This window comes from Parambassis ranga, chromosome 20 (assembly GCF_900634625.1).
Source record: "Parambassis ranga chromosome 20, fParRan2.1, whole genome shotgun sequence".
In the NCBI taxonomy this organism is placed as follows: Eukaryota; Metazoa; Chordata; class Actinopteri; family Ambassidae; genus Parambassis; species Parambassis ranga.
The window spans coordinates 7,913,404-7,939,240 of record NC_041040.1 but is presented as its reverse complement, the minus strand read 5'-3'; the positions used below and the strand labels follow the sequence as shown (position 1 = coordinate 7,939,240).

At 42.5% G+C, this 25,837-nt stretch overlaps 1 protein-coding gene across 1 annotated transcript in view; it reads left to right on the top strand.

Moving 5' to 3' along the window:
- ntng1a (netrin g1a) overlaps positions 1–25,637 on the top strand; it is a 72,019-nt gene extending 46,382 nt beyond the window's left edge. Inside the window, exons 3-9 of the mRNA XM_028433526.1 lie at positions 2,607–2,779; positions 4,816–4,848; positions 14,496–14,516; positions 15,567–15,626; positions 17,796–17,963; positions 19,872–20,006; positions 25,372–25,637. Of these exons, the coding sequence (XP_028289327.1) occupies positions 2,607–2,779; positions 4,816–4,848; positions 14,496–14,516; positions 15,567–15,626; positions 17,796–17,963; positions 19,872–20,006; positions 25,372–25,637 (856 nt within the window). The remainder of the gene's footprint in view (positions 1–2,606; positions 2,780–4,815; positions 4,849–14,495; positions 14,517–15,566; positions 15,627–17,795; positions 17,964–19,871; positions 20,007–25,371) is intronic.
- Positions 25,638–25,837: the final 200 nt, after the last annotated feature.

Genomic DNA, 25,837 nt, shown 5'->3' with positions numbered 1-25,837 from the left:
CATGAATATTTATTAATGAGAGATACCGGAGCAGAGTGACAGCCTAATAGGTGGATAGAGGCAGGATATGAAGAGATATTATATGATTCAAAGACGGATAGGAAGTCAGGAGAAGAGAAAACCCACAGAGCCTTCAAAGTGTGGCAGGGCCTGCAGGAGTTGAAGACACAGAATTGGGGAACCCAGGAGGAAATTTGCCAATCAAATGCTGTTAAGTACAAGTTTACTTTGGCCCTTTTTGAAGATGTAGTTGCTGTTGCAGCGGTTAGGAAGCATCCCAATGGTATCTGCATTCAGGAGCCAGTGCTGATTGGAAGCACAGCAGCGCTGGAGACCCTGCGGGCCCCGCCGGCGGTCTCCATCATTATGCCGACGGCGCTATCATTTCTGGACGCTGATTAAAATGTTGCCGACGTTAAAAGAAGCTGAAGGTTAAACCACAAAGGGGCTGCATGTGAAGTCGATCCACACCACAGCGTCTAACCGCTCCACTTACACACACACACACGTACACACACAAATCTGACTTTTACAACAGAAAAAAAGAGCGCACAATGAGTAGGACTGTAAACTCAGATGGAGCCACTTTGACTGGATATTTATGAGAGTTGTAGTAAATGTAATCCATTGTAATGTGAGGTTACAAAGCTAAATTACAGCATATAAAAGGTGCTGTAACACATCTGAAAACTAAAACAAATGTGAAAAATGTCCTTTAAGCTCCATCCTCCATTCTATCTGGCTGTGGCTGGACATAAATCACAAGTTGCTGAGTTTCGGTGCAGCCAGACAAATGTGGACAGATAAAATAAATAGTGCAGTCTGCCATCTTTGGCAGGCAGAGTGTGGTGCTAACGTTGGTAGTATTGTGTACTTTTCTGACAGCCGTGAACCAAATATATTTGTATCACACTGCCTGTGTTCCTGTGTTGTGTGTTGTAACTTGGCATGATTAAGAGGTGGAGTGTTAGGGGGGGGGCAGAGGTCAGCAGGTGGCAACGTGACAGCATCTATCTGTCACTCAGAGCAGACATGCACTTTTAGTGCTGCAGTTTGTATGTTGACTAGTGGCTGTTAGAGGAACTGCGGTTTTTGGCACTTTTGGCACCAAATGTTTTCTTTCATTTGTGCCCAAAAAAATATAAAATATAAATGGTTTTAGAACCAAATACTTGTCCTTTCTTTCAAATGTGTGTGATGACAAATTAGCTAAAATCATAACAGTGTGTTTTTTTTTATTTACTTGCAGAATTTATATTAAATGTATTAGTTACTTGTGACCATTGACAACACTTCCATTCAGCACAGCACTTAAGTACCAACAAACGGCAGATCGGTTTAGTGTCAGGGTCAAGGACCAGTAAGTGATTACAGTCTTTGCCCTTCTTTGGAATGATTGTATTTATTCAGGGATCAGTGTTGTGTTGAGGCAGGGTGAAAGTGGCCAGCCACTATACTGGAGATCCTTACTAATACTTGATCTGTGTCATCTCCATCAACATCTTTCCCTCCATCTCCCTCCCTTAATGTTTTGTGAAGAGTTGCCTTTCACTTGACTCTGAGTGTAAATGTTCTAAGTACCCTTACATGACCTGCAGGATTTATCAAATAAACAAACGCAGCACTATTCAGTGAGTCTTTTCTGAAACAGGGTAAAGGTACTGACGCACAATCGTGCCTGCTGGTACCCTTTGGAAACAAGAGCTTTGATGAACTGGTCAAATGTAAAAGATGTATAAATGTAATCCTTCTACTTAAGGGCTAAAGATATCTTAAAAACACAGAGCACTGCCTTAGAATTCATATTCCAACAGTCCAAAACTCAGTCGTCTTGTTTTCTGTGTGTGAATTTCTCTGTATTTCTCCGAGTGCTTCATGCTGCATCAGGCTCATAAATTAATTTAACAGATAGATATCCCCTCAATACTCATCTAGTCACCGCAGAAAATGAATTTGCTGAGTTTATTGTTAAATTGAGGTTCTGGTGAGCAGGATGTGAGTGGGGGATTTAGTGCACCTTAAGGGAGCCCCCTCTTCCCCCAACCTGAAAATATGCTTCTGAGATCTCATCTCATATTAATTTGTCATAGAAAAGGTAGTCACGCTGCTGCTCCGTGCCACCCTCTGGCTAACTCTGAGCTATTCGTCGTCTCGCAGAGCTACAAGCCTTTCCATGCCTTCATTTTCCAGGTGCTTGTGCCACACTTTAACTCGGCTTGTTTTCTGCAGCTCCCGTACCTCCTCCTCCTCCTCCTCGTCCCGCTCTCCCTGCTGGTCCTCCCCGTACCCATCCACCGTGACCTTACTACAATTACGCATCCTCCAGTGGGACAATTAAAACTGTGCTACCTTTCCAAGTGGAGAGGGGTGCAAAAAATAATGATGCCAGATTTGTTCTTTTCTTTGAACTAGCACCCCTTGAAGTTTGAAGACGTAACTGTCTGTGCCGCTTTGACTGCGTTTCAATGCCACCGCCAGTCAAGGACGTTCTGCCCTTCAGCTCCATTGTCCAACACAATAAAAAGCTGTCTGTTTTTCATTTGCCGTGAAAATTTGCTCGTGTTGATGTGTTTGTCCTCTGAACGCTTCCTCTCTGTCTTTGACAGGTGCAAGTGCAATCTTCACGCCAACAGCTGCGTTTATGACAAAGAGAAGTTGAGCTGCGAGTGCGAGCACAACACCACGGGCCCCGACTGTGGCCGCTGTAAGAGGAACTACCAGGGGCGAGCGTGGAGCGCTGGCTCCTACCTGCCCATCCCCAAGGGCACGGCTAATATCTGTGAGTACAAACACACACACACACACTAAAGAGTCAATCAATATGCACAAAACAAACTACATGTTTTCCTATCTTAGGCATGGTAGGAGCTGTAAAAGCTGCAACAGCAGATGCCCTGTGTCTGACTTACTTACTCCTTCTGTCCTTTAAAAACACCCACAACATCAAGTCAGAGCTCTCTTTGACAAGACCACATACCTCAGTGTGGAGCATCAGGATTATAGTTTGGTCTTCCTTTCACTTTTTAGTATCACTTTGCTCTGTAAAATGAGTGGAGGCCTTAAGAAATAACCACCACTGTGCTGAATCATCTGCTTTTAAAGCATTAATAACATTAAAAAGGTCTTTTGTGTAGATGAATGAACAGAAGAGTTTATCCAAAAATGATGAAAATGAGTGACTATATTGTGTTTTTTCTCTCTGCTGTGCAGCGTCCCTCCATTGTATTTAACTGGGTACACTGTCGTCTACAGTTGCATTTTATATCTTAAAGTGCCTGTTGATGTAGGGGCCAAAGATTTACACTAATACACACAGTATATTAGAGGTCGTAAATAATGTTGTCCAGCACCAGCTGCAATGCTAATGTAGAATAGAGGCAATTATTTACTCCCGCTTGCAGTGAAGTAAGTGGGCCAACTCCTTTTTGTCTAATGTGTTGTAGTGACGTCACATCATGAGAGGATTTTTTATTTTCTTTATACGGAGCGTGGAAGACACATATTGGATATTTAGCCTCATGCAAGAGACATCCATTTAAACTATTTTTCTTGGTTTTATCTGATACAATGTGAAAGAAACACACATAAATGTAGTAGAAAGAAAAAAGAACCATCCTCCATGTGTCCCTTTGCAGACTTTGCAGACTCCAGATGTGTTGGGTCCAGCTTTAGTGAATGAATAAATAAATGCATGATAGACCTAATTGTCACCCTATGAAATCACCCCAGACAGAGTGATGAGCGGCGGGTCTATGAGGTCGAGTGTGCTGGCATTAATTTAAAAGCCCAACTTTTATCCCGCCCGTCTTCTTATTGCATCTGCTGTGATTTCTGACTGCGTCGGCGGTGCTCGAGGACTCTCTGCCGTCGGGCCACTGATGACTTATTCTCTTCCTCCCAGAGGATCTACGTTATATGAGACTTAGGGAGGGTTAGTGAAATGACCATCCCCTGAGCCCAGATTGACAGCACATTATTAAAAATTTTGACACACACACACACATACACAGGTGCTCACCCACACCTGTGTGCACACTCCTCAAAGCTTACACACAATCTTAACTACACACGGACACACACGCAGCCTCCCTTTGCCCTGCATGTGATGAAAAACAGTCCTGGTATAAAGTGCATTATTATACTTTGTCTTGGAGGGAGAAAAATCCATAATGTAATAACGCTGTGAGAAATCTATAGGAATGCAAGGTTATCCCTCCTGAATAGAAAAGAAAATGCAGAAGGCTGACAGAAAAATGCACCTTGTGCTGTTTCGTAATGTTCAAGCCCATTTTAACAGCAATTCCAAAAGTCTCCCCTGCTCTCAATGTTTTCCCCCCAAAACCAGTGAGCATATGGCAGCTCTGCAGAGACAAATTTGTCAAAGATGAAAATTTAATTAAGATTTAATTTCTTTTTACTATGCCCATCAAGTCGTCTGATGTGATAAGGAGGTCGATGAATCATCATACATGGGGGGGTGGGGTGTGTGTGTGTGTGTGTGTGATATGTGGTTTTTTACGATGTGTTGGGAGCGCAAAAGAAGAGGACTTAAAAAGTGATGAAGAAAGAAAATGATGGCAAAGATAGAAGGAGGGGAAGTGGGCATCACTCTCTGTCACAGCTAACTCAGCCGTCTGGGGTGGGCTCTGTCTCTCTCACTTTTCCTCTCTCCATCTATGTCTCTCAATACCCCACCCACCATAAACACACACACACTCTTTCCTGATCCTCACTCATTCTCACTTCCTTCCTCTGTGGAGACAGAAGGAGAGGGATCAGTTTGAGAATTAACCATGGCAGTTCATTTCACTGTAGGGCCGAGAATACTGAGGGAAATAGAAGCCGGCGGTGGAGGTTGGGGAGCAGCTACTGGTGGCCTCTGAAAAGTTGATTTCAAACAGTAAAAAATGTTTCCTGAATGTTCTGCTAAAGTTCTTATATGAACTTTAAATTGATTTTACATTGCTTTGATACATTTGCATACATTAATATTCCTGTATGTATGCATGGAGCAGTGAAGTATGTGGTTAAAAACCCAAAGAAATCTCTTCTCTTAAATGTTAAATGGACTTGTCTGTGAGTTCCTTGAAGACGTTTCATTGCTCTCATCAGCCTCATCAGCTTCATCAGCTCAGCATTCAGATCTTACTGATACACCATGACCTGAATGACGGATCATTTTCACACACATCATTATTTGCTATTGTCAGAATTAATGAATAAGCTGGCATCACTCTGGCTGAGCCACAGAACTGAAGTCATTTTCATACATAACAACATAAAGAACCACTACTTGCATTATTTGTACAATAGCAGGTCCTGGAACACAGACAGGGGTGAGCTCCACCTGCTCAGAGGGGAAAGAGAACAGTCATGGAATGCATCATAAATCCACCTCTGGTTTCTATATTGGGGAAATTAAGATTTTTTTATTATTATTATTTAGAACCACAACTAACAAGTAGTCAATATTAGACAAACATGTGTTTGCATAATTTAATAGAGGTGTCAGATCCAATTAAATATGTTCCAGTCCCAAAGTGGAAGGTGCTGAAACACAGTGCTCTGGCTTTGCCTCTCCATAAACTTTGTCTGGTGTTCAAAGAGGGGTTGGGTGGAGACTAATTTGCACCATCATCTATCCCAATGAAATTGACAAAGGTGTGAAATTAAGGTAAGTCATTAAAATATGGAAGGTACACATAAATGAATTCCAAACCCATCTGCGGATTACGTTCAGATAACTTTGTAATTATTCAGTCACCTAAAGATGTTTTCTGAGAGACCTGCTTGTGGGAAAGAAAGAAAGAGTTGTTGAAGGTTGTGACCTGTCTCCATGCTGTGACAGTCACGGGGTATATAAGAGATGTGCGGCCTTGCTGCACACCGACAGCCTTGTGACTGTTCTGGTTGATAGCTGCTATGACAGCAATAATAAGAGATCCCACCCGTCACCTGCAGCCATTATTTTTCATGATGATCACATTGTGTTGTTTTTTGTGCGATGTTTTAGCAGGTACTGCTAATTGAAAGTGTTTAAATGGCCTCAGTAGGAAAACAAGTAAAACAGGGTCTTTATTTATTTAAACATTTTAACAAATAATTGTCTTGAGGAAATTTAATTTTCTCCCAATGATGCATAGCACTCCTGGAAATGAAGTACTCGTTTGTTCCGTCTGCATCCTGATGAGTAGATTACCTTGTCAGTGCAGGATTAAGAGACTCTTGTTGAGATTTAGCTGAAGCCAGGCTCAGAGTTTTATGGATCTCCTCTGATCAAAGCAGTAAGAGGCGTGGACACGCAGTGGATTTCTCTGCTTCACCCCACAGAGCACGCAGCATCTCCTGCATCCCACATTAGCATGCTAAGCAGCACTGTGGTATCTGGAGGTGACAGTCACAACAACAACAACAACAACTGTTATTTCACACGACTTACAAATTCCTTTTTTTTGATGAGTGTGCATTAATGCAGAGCTCTTGTCCAACCTGTGTGGTCATGTGACCAAAACACACACTCACATATCTACACAGATACACACATTTAGATCTAGGTCTGATTGCTTTTCCCTTAGGTGTGGATGAAGTATATGTACATTTCTTCACTCTACTCCTCTAGACTCCCAAATATTACCTGGTAGAAAAAAAAAAATTAGTAAGTATGCATAATTTTTGCACCCATGACAACATGTCCTCAAGCTTTTGACATTGTGTGCTCACCTTAAAACCATGAAAACTTCTTGGTTAGGTTTAAAATTAGGAAATTATGGTTTGGATCACAAAGATGAACACATTGAGGTCAACTGTCTGATCTGCAACAAGTTTCTCCACCATTTTTTTGGTATTTATTCTAAACTAACTCAACCCCTTGCTAAGCTTTCCCCATAAGGATGAGACTTTTTTATTATATGTCATTTTCTTCTAATGATTAAAGGACACATAATGGTGCTGTTAACGGTGCATGTCGAAACATTCCCATTGAGACCTTTAATAATCTTCATATATGCACCATTGTGGGTGCTTTGGCGATAGCAATATGCACACAAAGCATTCTTGAGAACTCTGTGAAGTCTTCAGTCCTTGGTAGAAATCAAAGGTTACTGAGACATGAGAACACGCAATTTGATAGAGTAGCTTCCTAGAAATGTAGCCATTGAAATAGTCACTCAGCTCCACTCACACTCCAGAAATGGCCCAGAGCCACCACACTGAGCTTCAGAATGTTCTTCAGGAAGTCTGTGCATCTGCATATATGCATAAAATACCATATTTTTTTATATATAGCCCACGGTTTCCACAAACACAGTTTTCAAATATTTCCTACAGCTCTTCACAGGGGATTTAATGAACATAAAAGACAGTATTTAACTCAGTGTTGTGGAACTGTTGTCTCTGTTTAAAATGTTTTTTTAATCAGGCTCACATGTCTACCTGGTATTCAATTAGAGCCACATGTTAATGCATCTCCACACAGTCCCATTGTTCCTCCCTTTCTCTCACAGCCGCTCATTTATGCTTTCCCAGAGTTATTTGAATTTTTATTTCACCCCATCTTCTCCCATCCTGCTGCTCCTTCAGCTCTTCTTCCTCACTACCTTTTTCTTCCTCTGCCTGCTCCATCTCTTGGTTTTGTTTTATGCTTCCATTCTCTCTCTCTCTCTCATTCTATCCTCCACAACACCCCCAACCACCCCAGAGACCCAGCTTGTTTACTCTGTCTTTTCTACATCTCAGCTCTGTGCAGCTGTGACGGTAATCTTTATTTCAAATATTTGTTTCTTCCATCTTTTTTTTTTCTTCCAATACCCTTACTGCTGCCACCATCGACGTACACCTCATTCCATCCCTGAAATCTTAAACTGTGCTTCTTCCAACTTGGCTCCTGGGCACTTTAAGACTTGCCACCTTCAATTCAGATCTACACATTGAGACGAGGCGAGTGAGCCGGTGAGCCAGGCACTCCGGCAAGGCAAGCCGTAATTTTTCTCCTGAGGAATTCAATCAACCTGCATGCGGTGTGCTTGTGTTTTTGGCAGCCTTTTCCGTTGCTAACCAGTTAGCAATGCCTGTCACCATGACTGGGCTCTATATAGCCAAAGAGCTCCAGATGATGATAGATTGCTGTGAAATGATGGCAGCCAGGGAAAGCAATTACCAACTTTGCCTGTGGTGGAATTCAGCAGATAAGCCGCCTTTTCAGAGAAGTCCAGGTAGCGCCCAGGCAAACAGGTGAGGCACATTGAAGGTCAGAGCAGAATGGAGACTGACAGAAACAATGTAATGACACACACAGTCATATCTGACTACTACGCCACCAACTGACAGTAAAATCCAAGAACCAGAGGGTAAACTTGACCAAGACGTCCATTCTTTCAGCCCATGCACAGAATAAATTAGCTTGGATCTATTTAAAGCATAGCTGTACTCTGATAATCCATAGGTTGGAGGTCTTAGTTGGTTGACATCATAACTTGAAGTGATCGTGTAAAGAATAAACATCGAGCACGTCTGACCACCCCGCTCTGTGAAGTGAGATTTTAATGCCCCTCTTTGTGTTTGTGTTACATGTGCAGATCCCATTCACACAGATCACATTCAGTGAACAACACAGCCCTCAGAGATCATATTCACCACCCAAGCAGCTCGCAGCCATGATCCCTGAGCAAAACACATAAAAATCAATGGAGCACGCCGTCAACATAAGCAGCCCCTAATGCTCTTCCTGTGTGATAGGACAAAATTAGATTGCAGCCATGCCCTGTAATGGCGAGGCCGGGCAGGTGAAGGGGATTGAAAATGACTGCGATTGAAAATTAATCGAATGACCTGACATGGGATCCATGGATCTGCCTGGAGCACACAGGTTGTTCATAAAGCGGTGAATAATTGCGCTGACAGGCCTCTGGTGTTGGAGCTCATGACCTGGAAGATAGGGCTGCTTGGCCCTGACCTCGGCTAAGTGTAATTTGTCAATACAGTGGTGGCTTTGATTAACACTTGTTTGTATGTAACATGATTTACACTGAAGGTACATTCTGTTTACAGGGGGAAGGCTAAAAATACTACATCGTATAATCAGTAGTTGATTAATACACGACTACTGTACACTGTGTAATCTGCCGTTCTCAATTTATATCATCGGCATCGTCTTACTCTGAGTGGTGTGAGTGATTTAACACTTCAGTAAGCGCACACCCTCCCAGTGCATCAATAGCCTATTACAATTGTATATTCATCTTGAAGGCACTTGTGTACAGTCTGTTGAGAACACAGTGAATATTTTCTCTGTATAAACACACTGGTATGAAGAATATCTCTCTCCAAACAGTGAACTCTATTTTACGAAGGTCCGTACTGTAACAGCAAGAGCCAGTCACCCTCTTCTCTTTCTCTCTCTGCTCATATATCTATATCCGTTTCCATTTAATGTAGTGGGTCCCCTGCTAATCTTCCTGACTAGATGTAGATAGCGCCTGTGTATTATTGCTCTGTCAGCTACTCAACCAGGCCCGTTTTTAGCACTGCATTTCTTCTTCTTTTTTCAGTTCAGTTAGAGCTAAAACACTTCCAGTGCATTTTCAATCATGTGAAGCTTGCATTAAGCGGAAATAGATTAATGTATGATTTAATAATTGAAGAGTGATTATGTATCAATATTGATGTATATATAATAATAATGCACATAAGTAATTGTCAAGTTACTTATTTAGTAACTCTAAATATTATAATTCTCATTTTCAGTGTGCTGCCAGTTAAAGACGCTAACTGGTTTTGTTAATTGACTTTTAAAGAACCTCTGCATGGGATCTGGTGCCATCTAGTGGTGAGGTTGAAGAAATCCTTATTTTTTTCCAAAGGTGAAAACTTTGCTTGTTTCAGGCTACTTAGCGTAACATTTAAATGCAGCTGAGTGGAGCAGATTCTATGGTAAAGCTGTAGAATGTATGCTGCCTGTGGTTTGTACTGTCCTGTTGTATCATTATTGTAACACTGTGAACCTGCTGCCATATCAGCCTGCACTTGCCAGTTAAGATAATTCTGCTTCTGATTGTCCTTGCCTTGTCCTTCCTGTCCTCTTGGTTAGCATCTGGCCACCCCCCTGAGATTTGACATCCATTACTCTCTCTGTGGCCATATGTTAGCATAGCCTCCCAACACCTCACAGCTCTCAGACAGGTCACAGATCTGCCTCCTAAATACAACCAGGGGGCAGAGATCAGAGGAAAAGTGATTGAACGGACAGCATTTTGATCAAAGTCTATCTACACAAACACACGCACACACTCAGGAAAGCATCATGTTTCCCCCGAGTGCTTGGAGATATTTTGTGATGGCTCCATCAGTTGAAAGGCCCCACCAAATAAAAACCCTGCACATATGTCTCCTCAGCTTCCTCAGCTGTAGGTGTGATAGCGAGCAAGATGTAAGCAGGAGAGGAAGAGAGAGAGACAGAGAGATTTATTTCATTTCTTCCTCTCCAGTTTGGAAGAAATGTGGGCGCATGTCTTCTCTTGCCCAGCATGCTTCCCCTTCCCGTGGTGAGGAGGTGGTTTGTTTTTGTGGGCAGACTGCCTTATTGAGGGCAGGGGGTAAAGCAAATAGGAGGGAGAGCCTCTGTTCAAAGGGATGATTAGAAGAAAAAACGGAGTTGGCATCGATATCCTGGAAGCAAAGACCAAAGCTGACCAAAAATACGCAACCAGTGTGTTGATGTGTCTTTGAAGAACATAGATTCAAACAAAGAAAAAACGTGTTCTCTGACATCGGTTGCTCTCCGTTATGTTGTCTGATGCAAGCGTTCTAATTAATTCCCAAACCAAGATGTCGCCAGTTGGTTCAGATGGTAAAAAACGATCAGCATAAGAAGCCTGTGAATGTCTCAGATCCAAATCCAGCCCAATGTCCAGGTGTGGGAGAGATCTGGTCTCCATGGGGATGAGACAGACTGTATTATCTGCTCAGTGGCGGCCCGGCTCAGAGATTGAGCTTGATGGAGGGATGGACGGGGAGGCGGCAGGATAAGACATGTCCTCCCGTTGGTGTCAGAAGCAGGATTCGTCATCAATGATGCCATTTGATATGTGTGTGTGTGTAACAATACATAGTCTAACCCCTGACGTGCGCTAATCACTAAAATATTCGACTCTGAAATGTTGACTTTATCATCCAGATGAATCACAAATGTTTGTGTGGGAAGTGTGAGGGGAGGACTATCAATATATCTCTATTACAAATGTTATTTTCTCAAGGCCCTTTTTAAGATGCTCTTTTCTCCTTGTCTCTTGCAGGTATTCCCAATAACATCGGTCCAGTTAGTAAGTAAACACTTCCACTTGCTTGATGCTTTGCTTTGCCTTTTTTTGTTTCACCCTCCATCGCACATCCCCGAACCTGCTGCCGAGTGTTCATTTCTGATTCCAATCTTCCTACCAAGAGTCACCTGACAATTGTTTCCTACTTTTTTTTTAAAGTGGGGTGGAGTTAAGAAATAGCTAAAGGCTATATTGTCCTGATGTGGGCATATTAATTTACTTTATCCAGACTTAACTCAGCCAGATAACAGTTGTCTAGCTCTGCATGCAGAATGTCATTTGTTTTTTTTTCACCCCTTCTCTCTCCCATGCATTATAAATAAATGGCATCTAGACTTTATTAAAGTGCCAAGACCTTTCTGGCAGTATAATGTCACAGGAGGTCATTTTAATATGAGCCGCAAGCGCCTCGGCTGGTATTATCTTCGTCAACCAGTAGCCCCTCAGGAGGAGGAGGAGGAAGAAGAGAGGTGCCATGTCTCAAGTTACCGCTGCCTGGAAGGCTGCGTGATGCAGGAACCGTAGGACTGTATTGAACAAGTCAAAGTGCATTCACAGCCTGGCTCAGTCCATCTTAATCTGTTTTTTTTTTTTTTTTCTTCATTGCCCTGTTCTTAGCGTGTATCCTCTGGTCCCCATGGCAGCAGATTGATTAGTGACCTGCCCCCCCCACCCCACCCTGTCTGATCCTGAGCCCACACTGACTGGCACGTTTTTGAGAAACTGGTTCAATTGATGAAGTTGGTGGACGAAACAACAAAAGATCTATTTAATATAAATGAACCATACTTTCACTCAGCATCTAATTATTTCCAAGGTCTCCCTGAGGACACACAACACATGCAGACTTGTCTTGTTGTTCATCATTTAAAGGCTAAGATGACTGCCGGGCAAGTTTCCCAAAAACGTGCTGGGAGTGACACGGGGAGGGAAACAGGCTGTTCCCAGGTGGTATTTAATCAGGCTTTAGTGCGGTGGCTCACACAAGAAGTAAAGTCTGATGCTGTGTCATGAGTCGAGTCAGAAATGGACATGAGACACCTACCCCCCCACCCCCTCCACCATTCCCCTTTAAATCCCTCCACAGCCGGCCACCTCCTCCTTCAGATTTATGCTACCTCCTCTCCATGCATGGCATGACTGGTGTGTGCATGCTCTTCATACTGAACATACACATGTATACACACATATTCACTGCTGCACATCCGTTTTCTCTGTCCCATCTCAAAGCACCAGGTCAGACCATGTCCAACAGCTGTCCTCAAATCCTGTACAGGGCGAGTGTGCATGCTGATAAGTGTGTGTGTGTGTGAGTGGGGTGGGTGATGTAAGAAAGGACACTCTGACAAACCAAAGTCTTCACTTCTCATTCAGATCGGCCCACAGGGATTTAGATTTCTCACGAGTGGCTGTCTTGTCGCAGCAGCCTCCCCTCAGATCCAACACAACACAAAGATACTGTTTGGTTTTTTTTTTCTTTCAAAGCACTCTGAAGAGGATGAAGCTGTTTTCAGTGCAATCAAGTTCATGTCTGAATTTGTTAATAAAGTTACAACAGAGTGGGAGAAAAAAATGTTTTAGAAGGTCGTTGAGGTTGTTAAAAGGATGGGAAGCCGTAGCTATTGTGGGAGCCGTGCACTTTTCATGTTGTTGTTTGAAGGTAATTGAATTCCTTATTGACTTTTCTCAATTCTATTTCAAGTTTATTAAGCCAGGCAGAATTGCCTAATGCGGACCATTAAAGTGAAATTAATATTTTAAAAAAACAATTCTGGCTCTGCAAGATTGCATTTCATTAGAAGTATGGCATTGATTAAAATCCGTCACCACTCATTTAGCTCGCCTCACCTGAATATTCTCCATAGCAAAATAATTAATGGAACCCCAGATGTGTATTACAGCCAATCAATCGCCAACACAAAATAATTAAAAAGGAACTTACTTTACCAATTAAGAGGTTTTAGATCCGGACAGGAAGGTTTGTTTTTGTTTTGTTGTTTTGTCCTAGATCAGCATCCTCGAGCTGCTTTTCTGGATATAAATGCAGATTTAAAAGGAAAACTTCACCATTTTTTAAAATATAAGAGCCAAGTTTGAGTGGTGTCTCCTTTTTTTGTTAAGTTCTTTATTTGTTAATCTGTCATTTTCAAAGAGCCTCTCATCCAGTGACTCATATGACTGTACCCCACTGCAGATGTCACAGCCAGCCAGTAACGCTAAGGCTGTTTTAAAAGTGACTGTCACAGTGTGTAGACACGCCAAGCCCAAAGCTAATGTATTATTTAATTTTTGAAAAAAAGGGAATAGGTTAAAACAATTATTCTATGTGAAATAGTCATTCCTTAAAGATTCCACCTTCTGAGCTGCAGTCATATTCTCTGCTCATGCCTAGTTAGAGTAATAGGCTTCTTGCCAAGAGAGCACTGGATGTTAATTGCCGGAGATTGCATGATTCATGGAGTCAATAGCGAAAGGACAGAAAGATCAAGTGAAAAGATGAAGGGGCACAATGAGGAAACTTATCCCATTCGCTCACTTTGCTTGAGTCCTCTCCCATTTCCAACCGCAGAGTATTTCCCTGACACGGAAATACTGACTTGTATGTAATTATGAGGTTATGCTACCCACAGCAGTCCGTCATTCCAAGTCCCAACACCTGCCATTATTTATTCATTGTTATTCCACCAGCAGAAATACACTGTAATTAGATATCGATTACACAGTCGATGTGATGAATTAAACAAAATGCCCCCTAACGTCTTCATTTTCTATACATAGTTTAGACTCCCTTGCATAAATCACGACTTAAATACTAAGTGTAACAACATTCTTTTTTCTTTAGCTTCTTCGCTTATCATCGCCATGAACATACACACACACAGCAAGCCCACGGAAGTCATACGAATTACATACAACGTCTTTCCAAATGTCCTTTGAACGGGGTCTTTGGATGCATTCTCATGTCAGCCCTGCCCCATTGTATTTGCTGTTTCCTGATTTACTGATTTGAGTCATGCTGGACATGTCCGTGTCTCTAGTTTTTGTGTGTCAGCAACCAAGTAGTCCCCACCCCCCTCCCTCTCCTCTAGACAAGTCTGTGAAGTACATCACACACAAAGGACACATGAATAACTCCTGGTTTCTCTCAATTGCACGCAGTTCGGCCGAATGTGTCATCCCTAGGTGTCGCTAACCGAAAAGAAGGTAGGCATTCAAGATTATGCAACAATTCTTTTTTTTTTCACAGATTCATTTACCTCAGGTGTTTGCTTAGTCACCAAAAAGAGTTCTTCTGGGTAGTATCTTCCCCTTTAGGGTCCTTTACTGAGTAAAAAACATGCTGGTCTTGTCAATGATGGCGGCTCAAGAGGAAGGCTTGTGCATTCATGTGGCGCTCATGTTTCAACACACTGAAGTGCTGTGCTTTATCCTCTCTAACACTCAATGTGTGTGCTGTACGTTTATGCATAAACACTCGAATTTAATTGGCTGTAGAACTTCCAGGGACCCTCGGTTCTGTGTCAGCTCATCGGGAAGAAAAGCTGGAGAGGTTTTCACGGTGGTTTTATGCAGATGTTGGGCTCATCTCGGTTTAATCCATCAGCAGATGTGATTCGCAGCCACCTTGCAAACAACTAGCGCAAAAAAAACCACACAGCTCTGTGTTTCCATGACTGCAGCCAAGCGCGCTCAGCGTATGTGTCAGGGGGCTTATGTCACCCAGCACAATGGCAGAGGCTGGGCCTTATTATTTTCTCTTTTTCCAACTGTTTGTTTTATGACCGGAAAAGAACGGAAGGACTGATGTGTTCACTGTTAGCCCGTTTCCTTAAACCACGCTCCTGTGCACAAATTTATAGGGCGAAAAGTCTCGGCTTGCCTCCGCCAAGGTGGAGAGTAGTTTGTCAGGAGAGGTTTCTGTCTGGGGACACATGCACAGAGCCTTCTGAATTATACAAAGCACTTGTTAATGAAATGAAGCATAGAAGTGGGACCATAATATTTGAATTGTTAGGAATCTAAGGCATTTGTAACAGATGCTGCTACACGCAGCCAGCCTCACTTGGCAATGTCACTCCTTATTTCTCAGCGCTATCATTCATCATTATTGTGTGTGTTTCTTTGATTATTTTTTTTTAACAGTCATATTTTTATTAGGCATGATGCTTGTTACTCTTAATTCTCTGACATTACATGTGTTATGTTTAATTGCAAAATCATGTTTTTTTTTGTTTCTTCTTTTAATTTGTCTAGTAGCTCCGCAAGTTGCATTGTCCACTGCCCCCTCTGTCCACGTTGCAAACAGCAAGCGAGGTAGGAGCACTAGAACTCATATGTTGCCCCCCCCCCCCCTCCCCCCTCCCCAACCCAGATGACACCTAAAGCCCTCTCAATGTATGAACTGGTGTTTCTGTTTACCTATAAGAACCCTGACCCTTGTAGGCACTATAGCCTCCAATACACTGTGCGATTTTGGGGAAGTATGTGTTTAACACCAACTCACACAGTACGAATAAAAACGCATGCGATGTCAAGTCAAAGCTCACGATGTATGTGGTCACACTGTACGGTGCAATGGTCAGCTGCGATGTCACTGCTCACACTACACGCGACTTCGGGTGCACAGGTGATCACATTGAACTGGAAATTAAACATGTATAAACCAGAGCTGTTGCTGTTTCAAAGAAACAGTCAAAGTCAGTCAGTTTGTGCTGCGTGTTGCTGCCTCAGCTCATGAAACGTGTGGGTGCCGCCATGTTTGTTATCATCTGAAACAATTTTGTGGAGGCGTCATGACATTAAAAGTGTTCGGGCAACCACATGTGCAGTGTGGGAAAAACGCAGACTTTGGGCCGTATCTCTGCGATATTCTCACGAGGGGCGACAAATATATCAAACGTCAGAATATCAACCGATCGTGCGACTATAACTGCCTCTCGTGAGCCCCAGTACACTGCGCTATTAAAGACGCACGACAAAGCTGAAATTCGGCCCGACCCATCGTATGACTCAAAATTCGGGTCAAAATTGGACCAAAAAACGCACAGTGTATGCCCGGCTTCACCCTGTGCTACAGTACTGTGTATATCACCATATCAGCAGTTCAGTGCTGGACCGATGGCTTTCACTGTATCCGAGGTACACTGAGGACTCATTCATCTATGAATCGTTTCTAAACACTGTAAACGTCCCCTGGAATCATTTCTGTTTCAGTGCAAATAAAGCGGGTGATTGAGACTACAACTATTTTTGGGGGGAATGTCTTTCAGAGACTTTTTATTCCCCATGTGTGCATGATTTATGACCTTAGCCTATTTCTAGAGAGAAGAGATTATTTGTCTTAGGAGAGTATGTCTGCTCGAGTGAAGCGTCTAATGTAGAAGATCCTAGCTTACGCCCTGATAAGACTTGCTGATGTAGGTGAAAGGTAGAGTGGACTGGACTCACTGCTTCTTCATTTCTAAGCCCTGCTGAGTTGTTAGTGGCCAGACAGAGAGAACTGACCTCGATACACATTCTTAATAACTAACAATCCCTTGGATGAAAGCCCCATCCCCCCACTCGTTCTGGAGCCGTGAGTGGGCTTTCTGTACAGGCAGCTGCCAGTGAGGCTTAAGGGTCACATCTGTCTGTGCTGTGACACATGGTGTCAGTGGTCACTCAGCGTGGCAGACAGATCCTCACTCGGGAGAGAGGCGAGCAAGGGCTGCACGCCTAAGGGCAGTGCTGCCACTGAGTATCATAGACTGTAGCAGGTTCTGCAGTCCAGCTCCTTATATCTAATTAAGCATGACATAACACTGCACAGCCGGCAACGACACACACTCTCTCCCAGCTGCAACTCACCATCACTCTCACTGAAATATCAGTTGTGCTGTAGTGACTCTTTAAAAACTTCTTTCTCACCATTTGGATTGAATATTTTTTTTTTCATTATTGAGGGATGCGATGTGAAGTTCCAATCAAAGTTTCATCTCATCCACCTTCTGATTTCTTCGAACCAGAAAAACCATGACACTGACAGGCCTCACTCACACTGATTTCACACAGATCATTTCATTCATGGTGTTTCCCGCCTCTCGCTGTGTGGTGTTTTCCGATGTGATCGTGTCTCTGTGCCATCATGTTGGAGCCTTCCTCGCCTCGTGTTGTGGTGTGCTTGAAGTGATGTGACCTCTCTAAATCCTACTAATGCCGTGCATTTTTTTTGTTTGATGATTTTCTAACTCTGGCTGTGCCCATGCCAGACTAATCAACCTATACCTTTCATCTTTCCCCTTAACATCTGACCCTCCTCCCTCACACAGTATCTCCATCTTTTTTAACCTCGCATGCCGTGGCGCCTCGCTCAAAGTTTTGCTAACCCTGCCGCCGCAGCACTCGCAGCAACAGCAACAATTCCAACACTCCCTATCGCGTCTCTTTCTCTCCTCTCTTTCTCTTTCTCTCTCTCTCTCTTCACACTTCCTCTCTCTTTGCAAGACTGCGAATGCTTCGGCCACTCCAACCGATGCAGCTACATCGAGCTGCTAAACAGCGTCATTTGCGTGAGCTGTAAGCACAACACTAGGGGCCAGCACTGCCAGCTATGCAAGCTGGGCTACTACCGCAATGCCTCAGCAGAACTGGACGATGAAAATGTGTGCATAGGTCAGTCCCCCATCCGGGCCCCTTCACTGCCACCATGCTTTCACACTCTCTTCACCTCACTTCCTGTGTTTGACTCCTCATCAGAGAAAGTGCCACCATGCATCACTCACCGCTGTCTCATCTGTACACCACCCTCCTGTCTCCATGTTCTTCAGTGGTCTTCTTCTTTTGCTTCTTCTGCTTTTGCACAACCTCTGTGTGAGAATGAATGATTAACAGAGGATGCTGGTCAATCAATTCTAGACGATTCTTAAGCATTTTTTAGGTGTATTGTTACAAATACAGATGCTGCAGTATCCTTCAGAATATTATTCCTTCTTCTTAGCTTAAAGGTTGGTCAGATTTCTTTAAGTATTGAGTTACATTTTAGCTGTAAAGTCTTGGACATAGCCTTAGGCTAACTATAGTTTAAGGCCCAAAATATTGATATTTTTATGTAAATATTAAAGAAATTGTTTAACATTTTAAGATGAAATTGAAGTCTTTATGGTGAGTATAAGAGAAGCCAGCAGCTGCTTAGCTTAGCATATCACACAGATAGCCTTGGTGTGGCTCAAAGCTAGGTTAGCTCCTCTAAAATCTCCCTCTAAAATGCAAATGTCTCTAAAATCATACTTTATTTCATAAAGTTAATGCCACCTTTGTAGTTATAGTGTTAAAGTTAAAAGGGCATTTCTGTTATTTTGTTCATGACATTTATGCAGGCGCTCATAAACAGCATCATCTATTTTTCTTATGTGTAAAAATTGCATTTCACATAGTTCCTAAGGCAAGAGCTCTGTCCCTATTGAATTTTTTACCTAGCACGTGTAGTGTGAATTCACGGCGTTCAGTGCCAGGTGCATTTGTGAGTCCTGAGGGGGGGAAGTTTGACAAGTAACAAGAGTTCTGAGAGAAATGTTGCAGGGAAGTCACACAGCTAGTCAGAGGTGTCACGCAAGTGCATATGTCATATACATGAAATGGCCTCAGGAGTAGCAGCTGAAACCCGTCACAAGGCATTAAGAGTCACCGAGGCATTACTGCGTGCCAAACCCGCCGTCACCCTGCCTCTCTCTCACTGACCCCTAAGTTTGTCACTTGCCGTCACCTCTCTCCTCTTGCCTGACCCCTGGATGTCACTCGGGTGCAGCCACGTGCAGCCAGAAGGTACAATGTGATGGTCAGGGACTGTCAAAATAGGTGTCACTTTGACTGCAGAGTGCTTCTCTTACTGCGGAAGGCTGGGAGGTCAGTCGAGTGTAGGACAGTAGAGACTTAACAGGTCCTTTTTTTATAGCATACTTTTTTTATTGTGGCTAATAGCGATCTAATGATAAAGAGATATTTGTAGACAGTTCTTATGGAAGGAGAAGTATTTACAGCCTTAAAAGAGAATTAAAGAACATATTACAACAATGCCCATTTCAATGTACTGTACTGCCATGCCTCTAAACATTCACTCTTTGTCTTCATGCCATGTTCCATCTGATACCTTCTCATTTCATATACTGTCTGCTCTTCCACTCTTCTTCCATCGCTTTCTGTGTGAATGATTTTACAAGATCATGTTTAGCTAAACCTACTTTATCCATCTGAAATCAAAGCTACTGATAATGCTTTGCATGGCAAAATTACTTCAATATAAATTACAAATATGTTGTAATGAATATAAGGTGTTCGTGCATCTAGATCCAACTTCATTCCTTCCTCATTCTGTCTCCATCACAGTTGAAATGGTAGCATTTTTTCCCCTGTATGATTCTTTAAATTCATTTGTTTATGAAAAAATCTCGACCTGTTGGGATTATAATAGAGCTCGAGGACTGTGGTCCACTCCAAAAAAAAAAAAAAAAAATCCTGTGCCAGGAAGTTAAAGCACCACCCTTTTCTCCAGCCTGTGTGTGTGTGTGTGTCTTGTTTTTCCAGAGTGTAATTGTAATCCCTTTGGCTCAGTCAGTGATCGCTGTAATGGCACAGGATATTGTATATGTAAGGAGGGCACTACAGGGCCTAAGTGTCAGGAGTGTCTACCCGGCTATTTGTGGGACGATGGCTGCAAATGTAAGTAGAACCACAACCCTCCCTACGCAGCTCCCCTGTGTTCTTTCTCTCTCTCTCTCTCTCTCTCTCTCTCTCTCTCTCTCTCTCTCTCTCTCTCTCGCTCTCTGATGTCTTTTCTCTCTGTGTGATTCCTGCTTTGGCTGGAAGAATGTGCTGCCCATACACAGGACTGCCTACAGCTGCCTTGACAAATACAGACCTAACACAAGCTAACCCAATATACTTTGAAGCCATTTCTTTCATTACCTAATCCTGCCTTTCACACTTGCTGCGGCTGCGTTGCCAGTGTAATATCAGCAGGTGCCCTTTATGGCTTTTAAAGAAAAAAAAGAGAGACAAAGCAATGGCATGGCAGGATGCATGCTGCACAGTAACTGGGTTATCCAGGCGCGTCGCACACCCATAACACAACAGCTGAGTCAATATTGACTGCTTGACAGGCTGCCTATGATCTGTTTGAGTAGCCGTCACCCCCTCGCTTGTCCACAACAGGACAATGTCATCCAACACTGACATTTTTATTTTTATTTTTTTTAAAGGAGAATGCAGGTCATTTTAAGTTTATTTATTGCTGTGTATATTTCCTTCAGTCATTTTGTATTGCATGCCTTGTGTAGTCACTTTTTAAAAAAAATGTCATTGTTTTCCTCAGTGACAAACCCACAGGAGGTAGACAAAACAAAGTAAACAACTGAAGATGATGAATTTTAGCTGACAAATAACATAACTTCAAGCTCTTCTTCTCCTGTGCGCCCTCAAATTATCCAGATGAGCCAGGAATTATTAGCCAAGACAATGGCAGAGAAATGTGTTGTAAGTTTAAGCAATATGTTTATGAAAAAATATTTTTAGCTCCAAAGAATGACCAATTTTATATACAATGTACAGATAAGGCTGCTTTTATTCAGTGTGAAGTGCATCTCTAGGCTGGAAGGCGAAGGCACATCATTACGTGTATAAATCCTGCAGCATTGCTAAGAGGAATATTGAAGAATGCTGAGCTGTCCAACAGTAGGACTAATATAATGTTTACATGTGACAATAGAAAGTTTAAAAAAAAATGAAAATATAATATATTTTTTGTTGTCACACTGCCAAGTTAAACAGATGGTGCCAGAAACAGAGAGACAGAGCACAGAATGGATCAGTGGTTGTATTTGTCAGATTAGTCATGAAGCAGTGATCAGAAAATCAAACAGAGATGAGTGTGTGGAGCGTTTCTCTAAAGTTCTGCCTCAAACGTCCTACAGTCAGATTAAAGAGGTGTAATCAACACTAAAAAGCAGCAAATACAGATCTGCTCCAGACATGTTGAACAATAAATACTGCATTGTCACTAGGGCTAATTTCTATGATTTAAATAATGAATGAATAATTTTATTTTTAGCCTCTCTGGTTGGATCTAGATAATCAAACTGTTTATACTACAAGGGAAATTCCTCCTATCTGCAACAAGCTTCTCTGCCATTTTTTTTCTTGCTACCATGGTAACAGATTCCTTTACCAGTTGTGACCAGATTTCCCAGAATGCAACATCCACAGTGGGGGTCTCTGTGCTGTGAATGTTACAAATGCCAATTTTTTTATTTTTTTATATTTTTTTATTTATTTATTTTGGCTGTTGTGAGGAAATGAATGGACATTTGTAATATTTATTTCTGGTGAATCAGTGCATCCAGATTTACACCCAGTCCTCAAAGATGAAAGCTCTTGCTGCATTGCATTATGGTCTACTGAGTCTTTGGTGATAAGCGGCCCTGATGAATCTACAGTGGATTGTTGTATTAGTAGCTGAAAAAAAAAGCTCCAAATCCAGTTTTCCACAGGAATTCGAAAGGTGACCTCAAACACAGCTGTGCCGTAGTAGACATTATACAATACATATTGCTGCAAACTACAAAAAGTTTGATATCGGAAACACCTGCCTGCCCGAGGAGCTCCTGCTGCTGAGTGAGTCCCCAGCTGAAGCAGTTTGAAAACTTTCCCGTCTTGACCTTCTTTTGGGTGTTGCCTCTGCGGCAGTATTTCTGTGCATGGACCAGCCTCTATCTGCATGCCGACTGAAAAATGCAATTAAAACTTAAATCTCTCGTCAAACACAGCACTTTCTCTAGACAGACACACCTAGTACATTGGTCCCCTCTCTAAATATTATCACTCATATCAAAAGCAAACGCAACAAATCTTGTCATTTACTGCCTGTGCCGGTTCTGTTTACATGCGGTAATGTGAAATGAGAGAAAAAGACAGCGGATAAAGGTGCATGGCTCTGAAAATGATTACCTCATCTCTACTATACAGACAGACTCCCATGTTTCCTCACGCTGTGAGTTTATCCCCACGTAGGTGTTCAAGCCATCAAAGTGCTACACTACCTTTAATCTTTCCAGCCATACACCTTTGACACCTCATCGAGTTCAATAAGTTGTTATTGATGCTTCTTTTTTAAATTGTGTGTTTTGTTCAGTTCCAGACATGTGCATCAAGTAATGCAGGGAGCCATTTTATTCCACTGGCATAGAAATGAGTGTTGTCACTTTGGCGTGTCTTTTGCTAAATCTGACGATTTTCTAAATCTTTTTTTGTCAAAAGCGACTAGCGACAAATCTAGCAACTTTCTCCGGTGGCTTTTGGTGACTGATGTGAAAGCAGGTCAGTCTCACAGTAGTTTCACACAGCAGTCCGAGCAGAGAGCAGACCCAGACCACTCTGCGTCCAATCGTAATGCAAAGCTGCCGCAGGTCATGGCTTACAGAGCAGGATGTATACATAGTATATTTAAATGGATAATTTTAAAAACAAAACAAATACAATGGTAGTTTAAACACTTTCAACTATGCAAATTATGCAATAAGGTAATTTAGTGGGACAGCCAGTTTTCTTACTGAGGAGCTGGCAGCACTGGAGCATCTCCCTGAAGCACAGACACAAGCAGTGACAGAATGGAAACTTCACAGGGGCGACAGCAGCAACACAATGTAACAACTGCTTCTTATGATAAACATTGAATAATAAGGCTGTATATTATATGCAGATTTATTGTATTTCCAGAGTGATACTGTCCTTTCCAATTGCCTGATTGCATTGCTTTGTGATTTTTTTTTTCCAAAAAGTTGCAACAGGAATCTTATATTGGAAAGAAGCAAGACTTGTGTGAGAAAGAGATGATTCATCCTGACAGGCTTCAAGCTGTGAGCTTGCATCCAAATAATTTAGCAGACAAATCACAGTCTTTATTTGTTTGAATGAATCCTTAGGAAATCTAGATTTATGTGACCAATGTCCCTGGGGTCATTGTCTATATGAGGTGTATACTAAACAGCAACATATGAGTAACATAGGTAACAACATATAAGTAAGCTAGTGATGGTTTCTAGCTTACTTACAGCAACAGATATATATTGGAAGGGCTGTTGCACCAAAACGGTTCCAGCATGATGAATTCCCAGCACAGTAGGGACACAAACCTCTCTGAATATTCTCGGAAATACGTGTTTGCTTTCTGTCATCGCAGCGAGAGAAAAAACGAGGAAGAGAATAAAAGGTCATTGTCTGATGTACCAATCATCTCAAGGCCTTGTGGTTCTTTAATTAGTTTTCCTTCCTGTCATGCCAGGGAATGTCCAAATTACTAAGTCCATCATATATCATAAGTAAAAGGATTTCTATAGAAAGCAGCAGAGCTTGTAGCCTCCTCACGTATTGACTCCTTATGGTAGTTTGTTCTGAGTGGTGAGTGAAATTGATATGTCAGTTTGAAAAAAAGACAACTATAGAGTTCAGATGTCTCATTTGGATCTAGTTGTGCATGGTAATTGGTGAGCTGTGGCCTGAAGCCAAACCTAGCGAGCCAAACAGCAGCTTCTCCTTTCTACAACCACACAGATGTGGCACAAATAGGATTCGCACAGACAATGTTTCTTAACAAGCCCCCCCCCCCCACCCCACCCCATCAAAGGCCTATTTGGCTATTCCTGGGAGACAGCATGCAACCAATCCTGAGTATTAGGAGAGAGGTCTTATATTTGTTATTGTGATATTTATGTCCCATACAGCTCATGGATTGCTCACCACATTGTTTTCCACTCCCATAAAGGACTGCAATGGGCAGAAGTGGCCCCTGTGTTTATCACTGTTTATTTGTCTCTGTTGGTTTATTAGTTTGTGCAGCGCTGCTTTGTTTGCCTCCAGCTTGCTTGACAGCTTGCCTCCACTGGGAATAGAGTGGCCTCGGCGTCCCAGCTCTAAATATACACCAATTTTCACCTGACGTTCAGTTTGTCTAAAATCACTGCTGTTTAGGGAAAGCCTTGCAGGCATGGAGGGAAGTGTGGCTTTCTGTGCCGTAACGTAGCAGATGATACAAGGACTTTTAATATGGATTGATATTTGGAAAGAAAATGGAGGAATCTTTGCTTTTGTCATGTTTAAATGTCAGGCGCTCGGCTGCATGTCATATCATTACAGAGGGATGTGAAATTGTGTGGAGGTTGAAGATGTAGATTGTGAAAGGTGGTGTTTTATTTTCTAAGATTCACCTCAAAAAGAACCCTTAAAGCCACTGTACATCAGATTTAAATGTTTTAGAGTAAAGAGAGTATTATTTTGGCTTGACTAACATTTTGGTCAATATGCTTGTTGTATTTCTTGCACAATGTTAAATGAGATGATTACCACAGTTGTCTGTGTGGACAGGACCAAACATAAGGGAAGCAGCTCCCCTGAAGTTAACACCCACTTTGCTTTATTCTAGGGGTTGCTTCTTTTTTTTTTACTACTCCAACTTTTTTTAATATCTACGGCACCTAATATTGGAGTGTCTGAGCATAGAAATAATCCCAAAAGCAGCCTGTGTGATGATCCGCTCAGGTACCAGTTTAGACCTCTAGTCTCTGTGGCTTGCTAAAATTTGGTGCAGACACAGGCTAGAAACCAACCCTAGCTTAGCTTGTGGTGCCTCTAGTATTACAGCAGGCAGCTAGCTGGTTAGCTGGCTAATCTCTGCAACACTATGCACAGACGTCTAAAATGAAATCTATCTATTTCTTTTTATTGCATTTATTATTTTAATTTTGGACGATATTGTTTCAACTTTAACTTCATTCAAAATGAAGGTGTACAAGGAGTTGTGTGTCTGTGTGTTAGAGCAAGATGTATCTTTATATTTGATGATTGGCAGTAATCCTCTCATCTAACTATCTGCAGCTTTTTATGTAAGAGTTCAGAAATATTGAATCTGGATTCAAATGTGGTAACACTTTACTTGAAGCTTAGCTTCCATGTTTCTTTCATTGTGGTACACTTCAAGTAAAGTGTCACCAGTGTTTGTGTGTCTCTGACTCCTCTGCTGTCCCTCCAATCGCAGCTCGGGTGTGTGACAACGAACTCCTGCGCTGCCAAAACGGAGGGGTGTGTGTCAACAACGTCCGCTGCAGCTGTCTCGGAGCTTACACCGGCCTGCTGTGTGAGAAGCGCCGCTGTGAGTCAGAGCTTGGGGGCTGCGGCGACTCCAACTCGGGCACGGCCTCCCTGATGCCTCAGTCCACCTCTAGGTTGCTGCTGCTGCTGCTGCTGGGCTCGGCACTGCTGACGGAGGCCTGCTGCTGGCCCGCTCTGAAGAGACCAGTTTAACGTGGTGGGAAGGACACACTACCCATCACCTCCACTTTATCCCTCTGCCCATCCCTTCTTTCAAATAATCAGCAACCATTATAAAAAGAATGAACCATGAGCTTTTGGGACTGTAATGTACTGAGCTTCTCTGCCGCCAGACTCTATGGACACACGCGCTGACAATAAAGGGAATGTGCCATGAGTGCAATGAGTGCAAA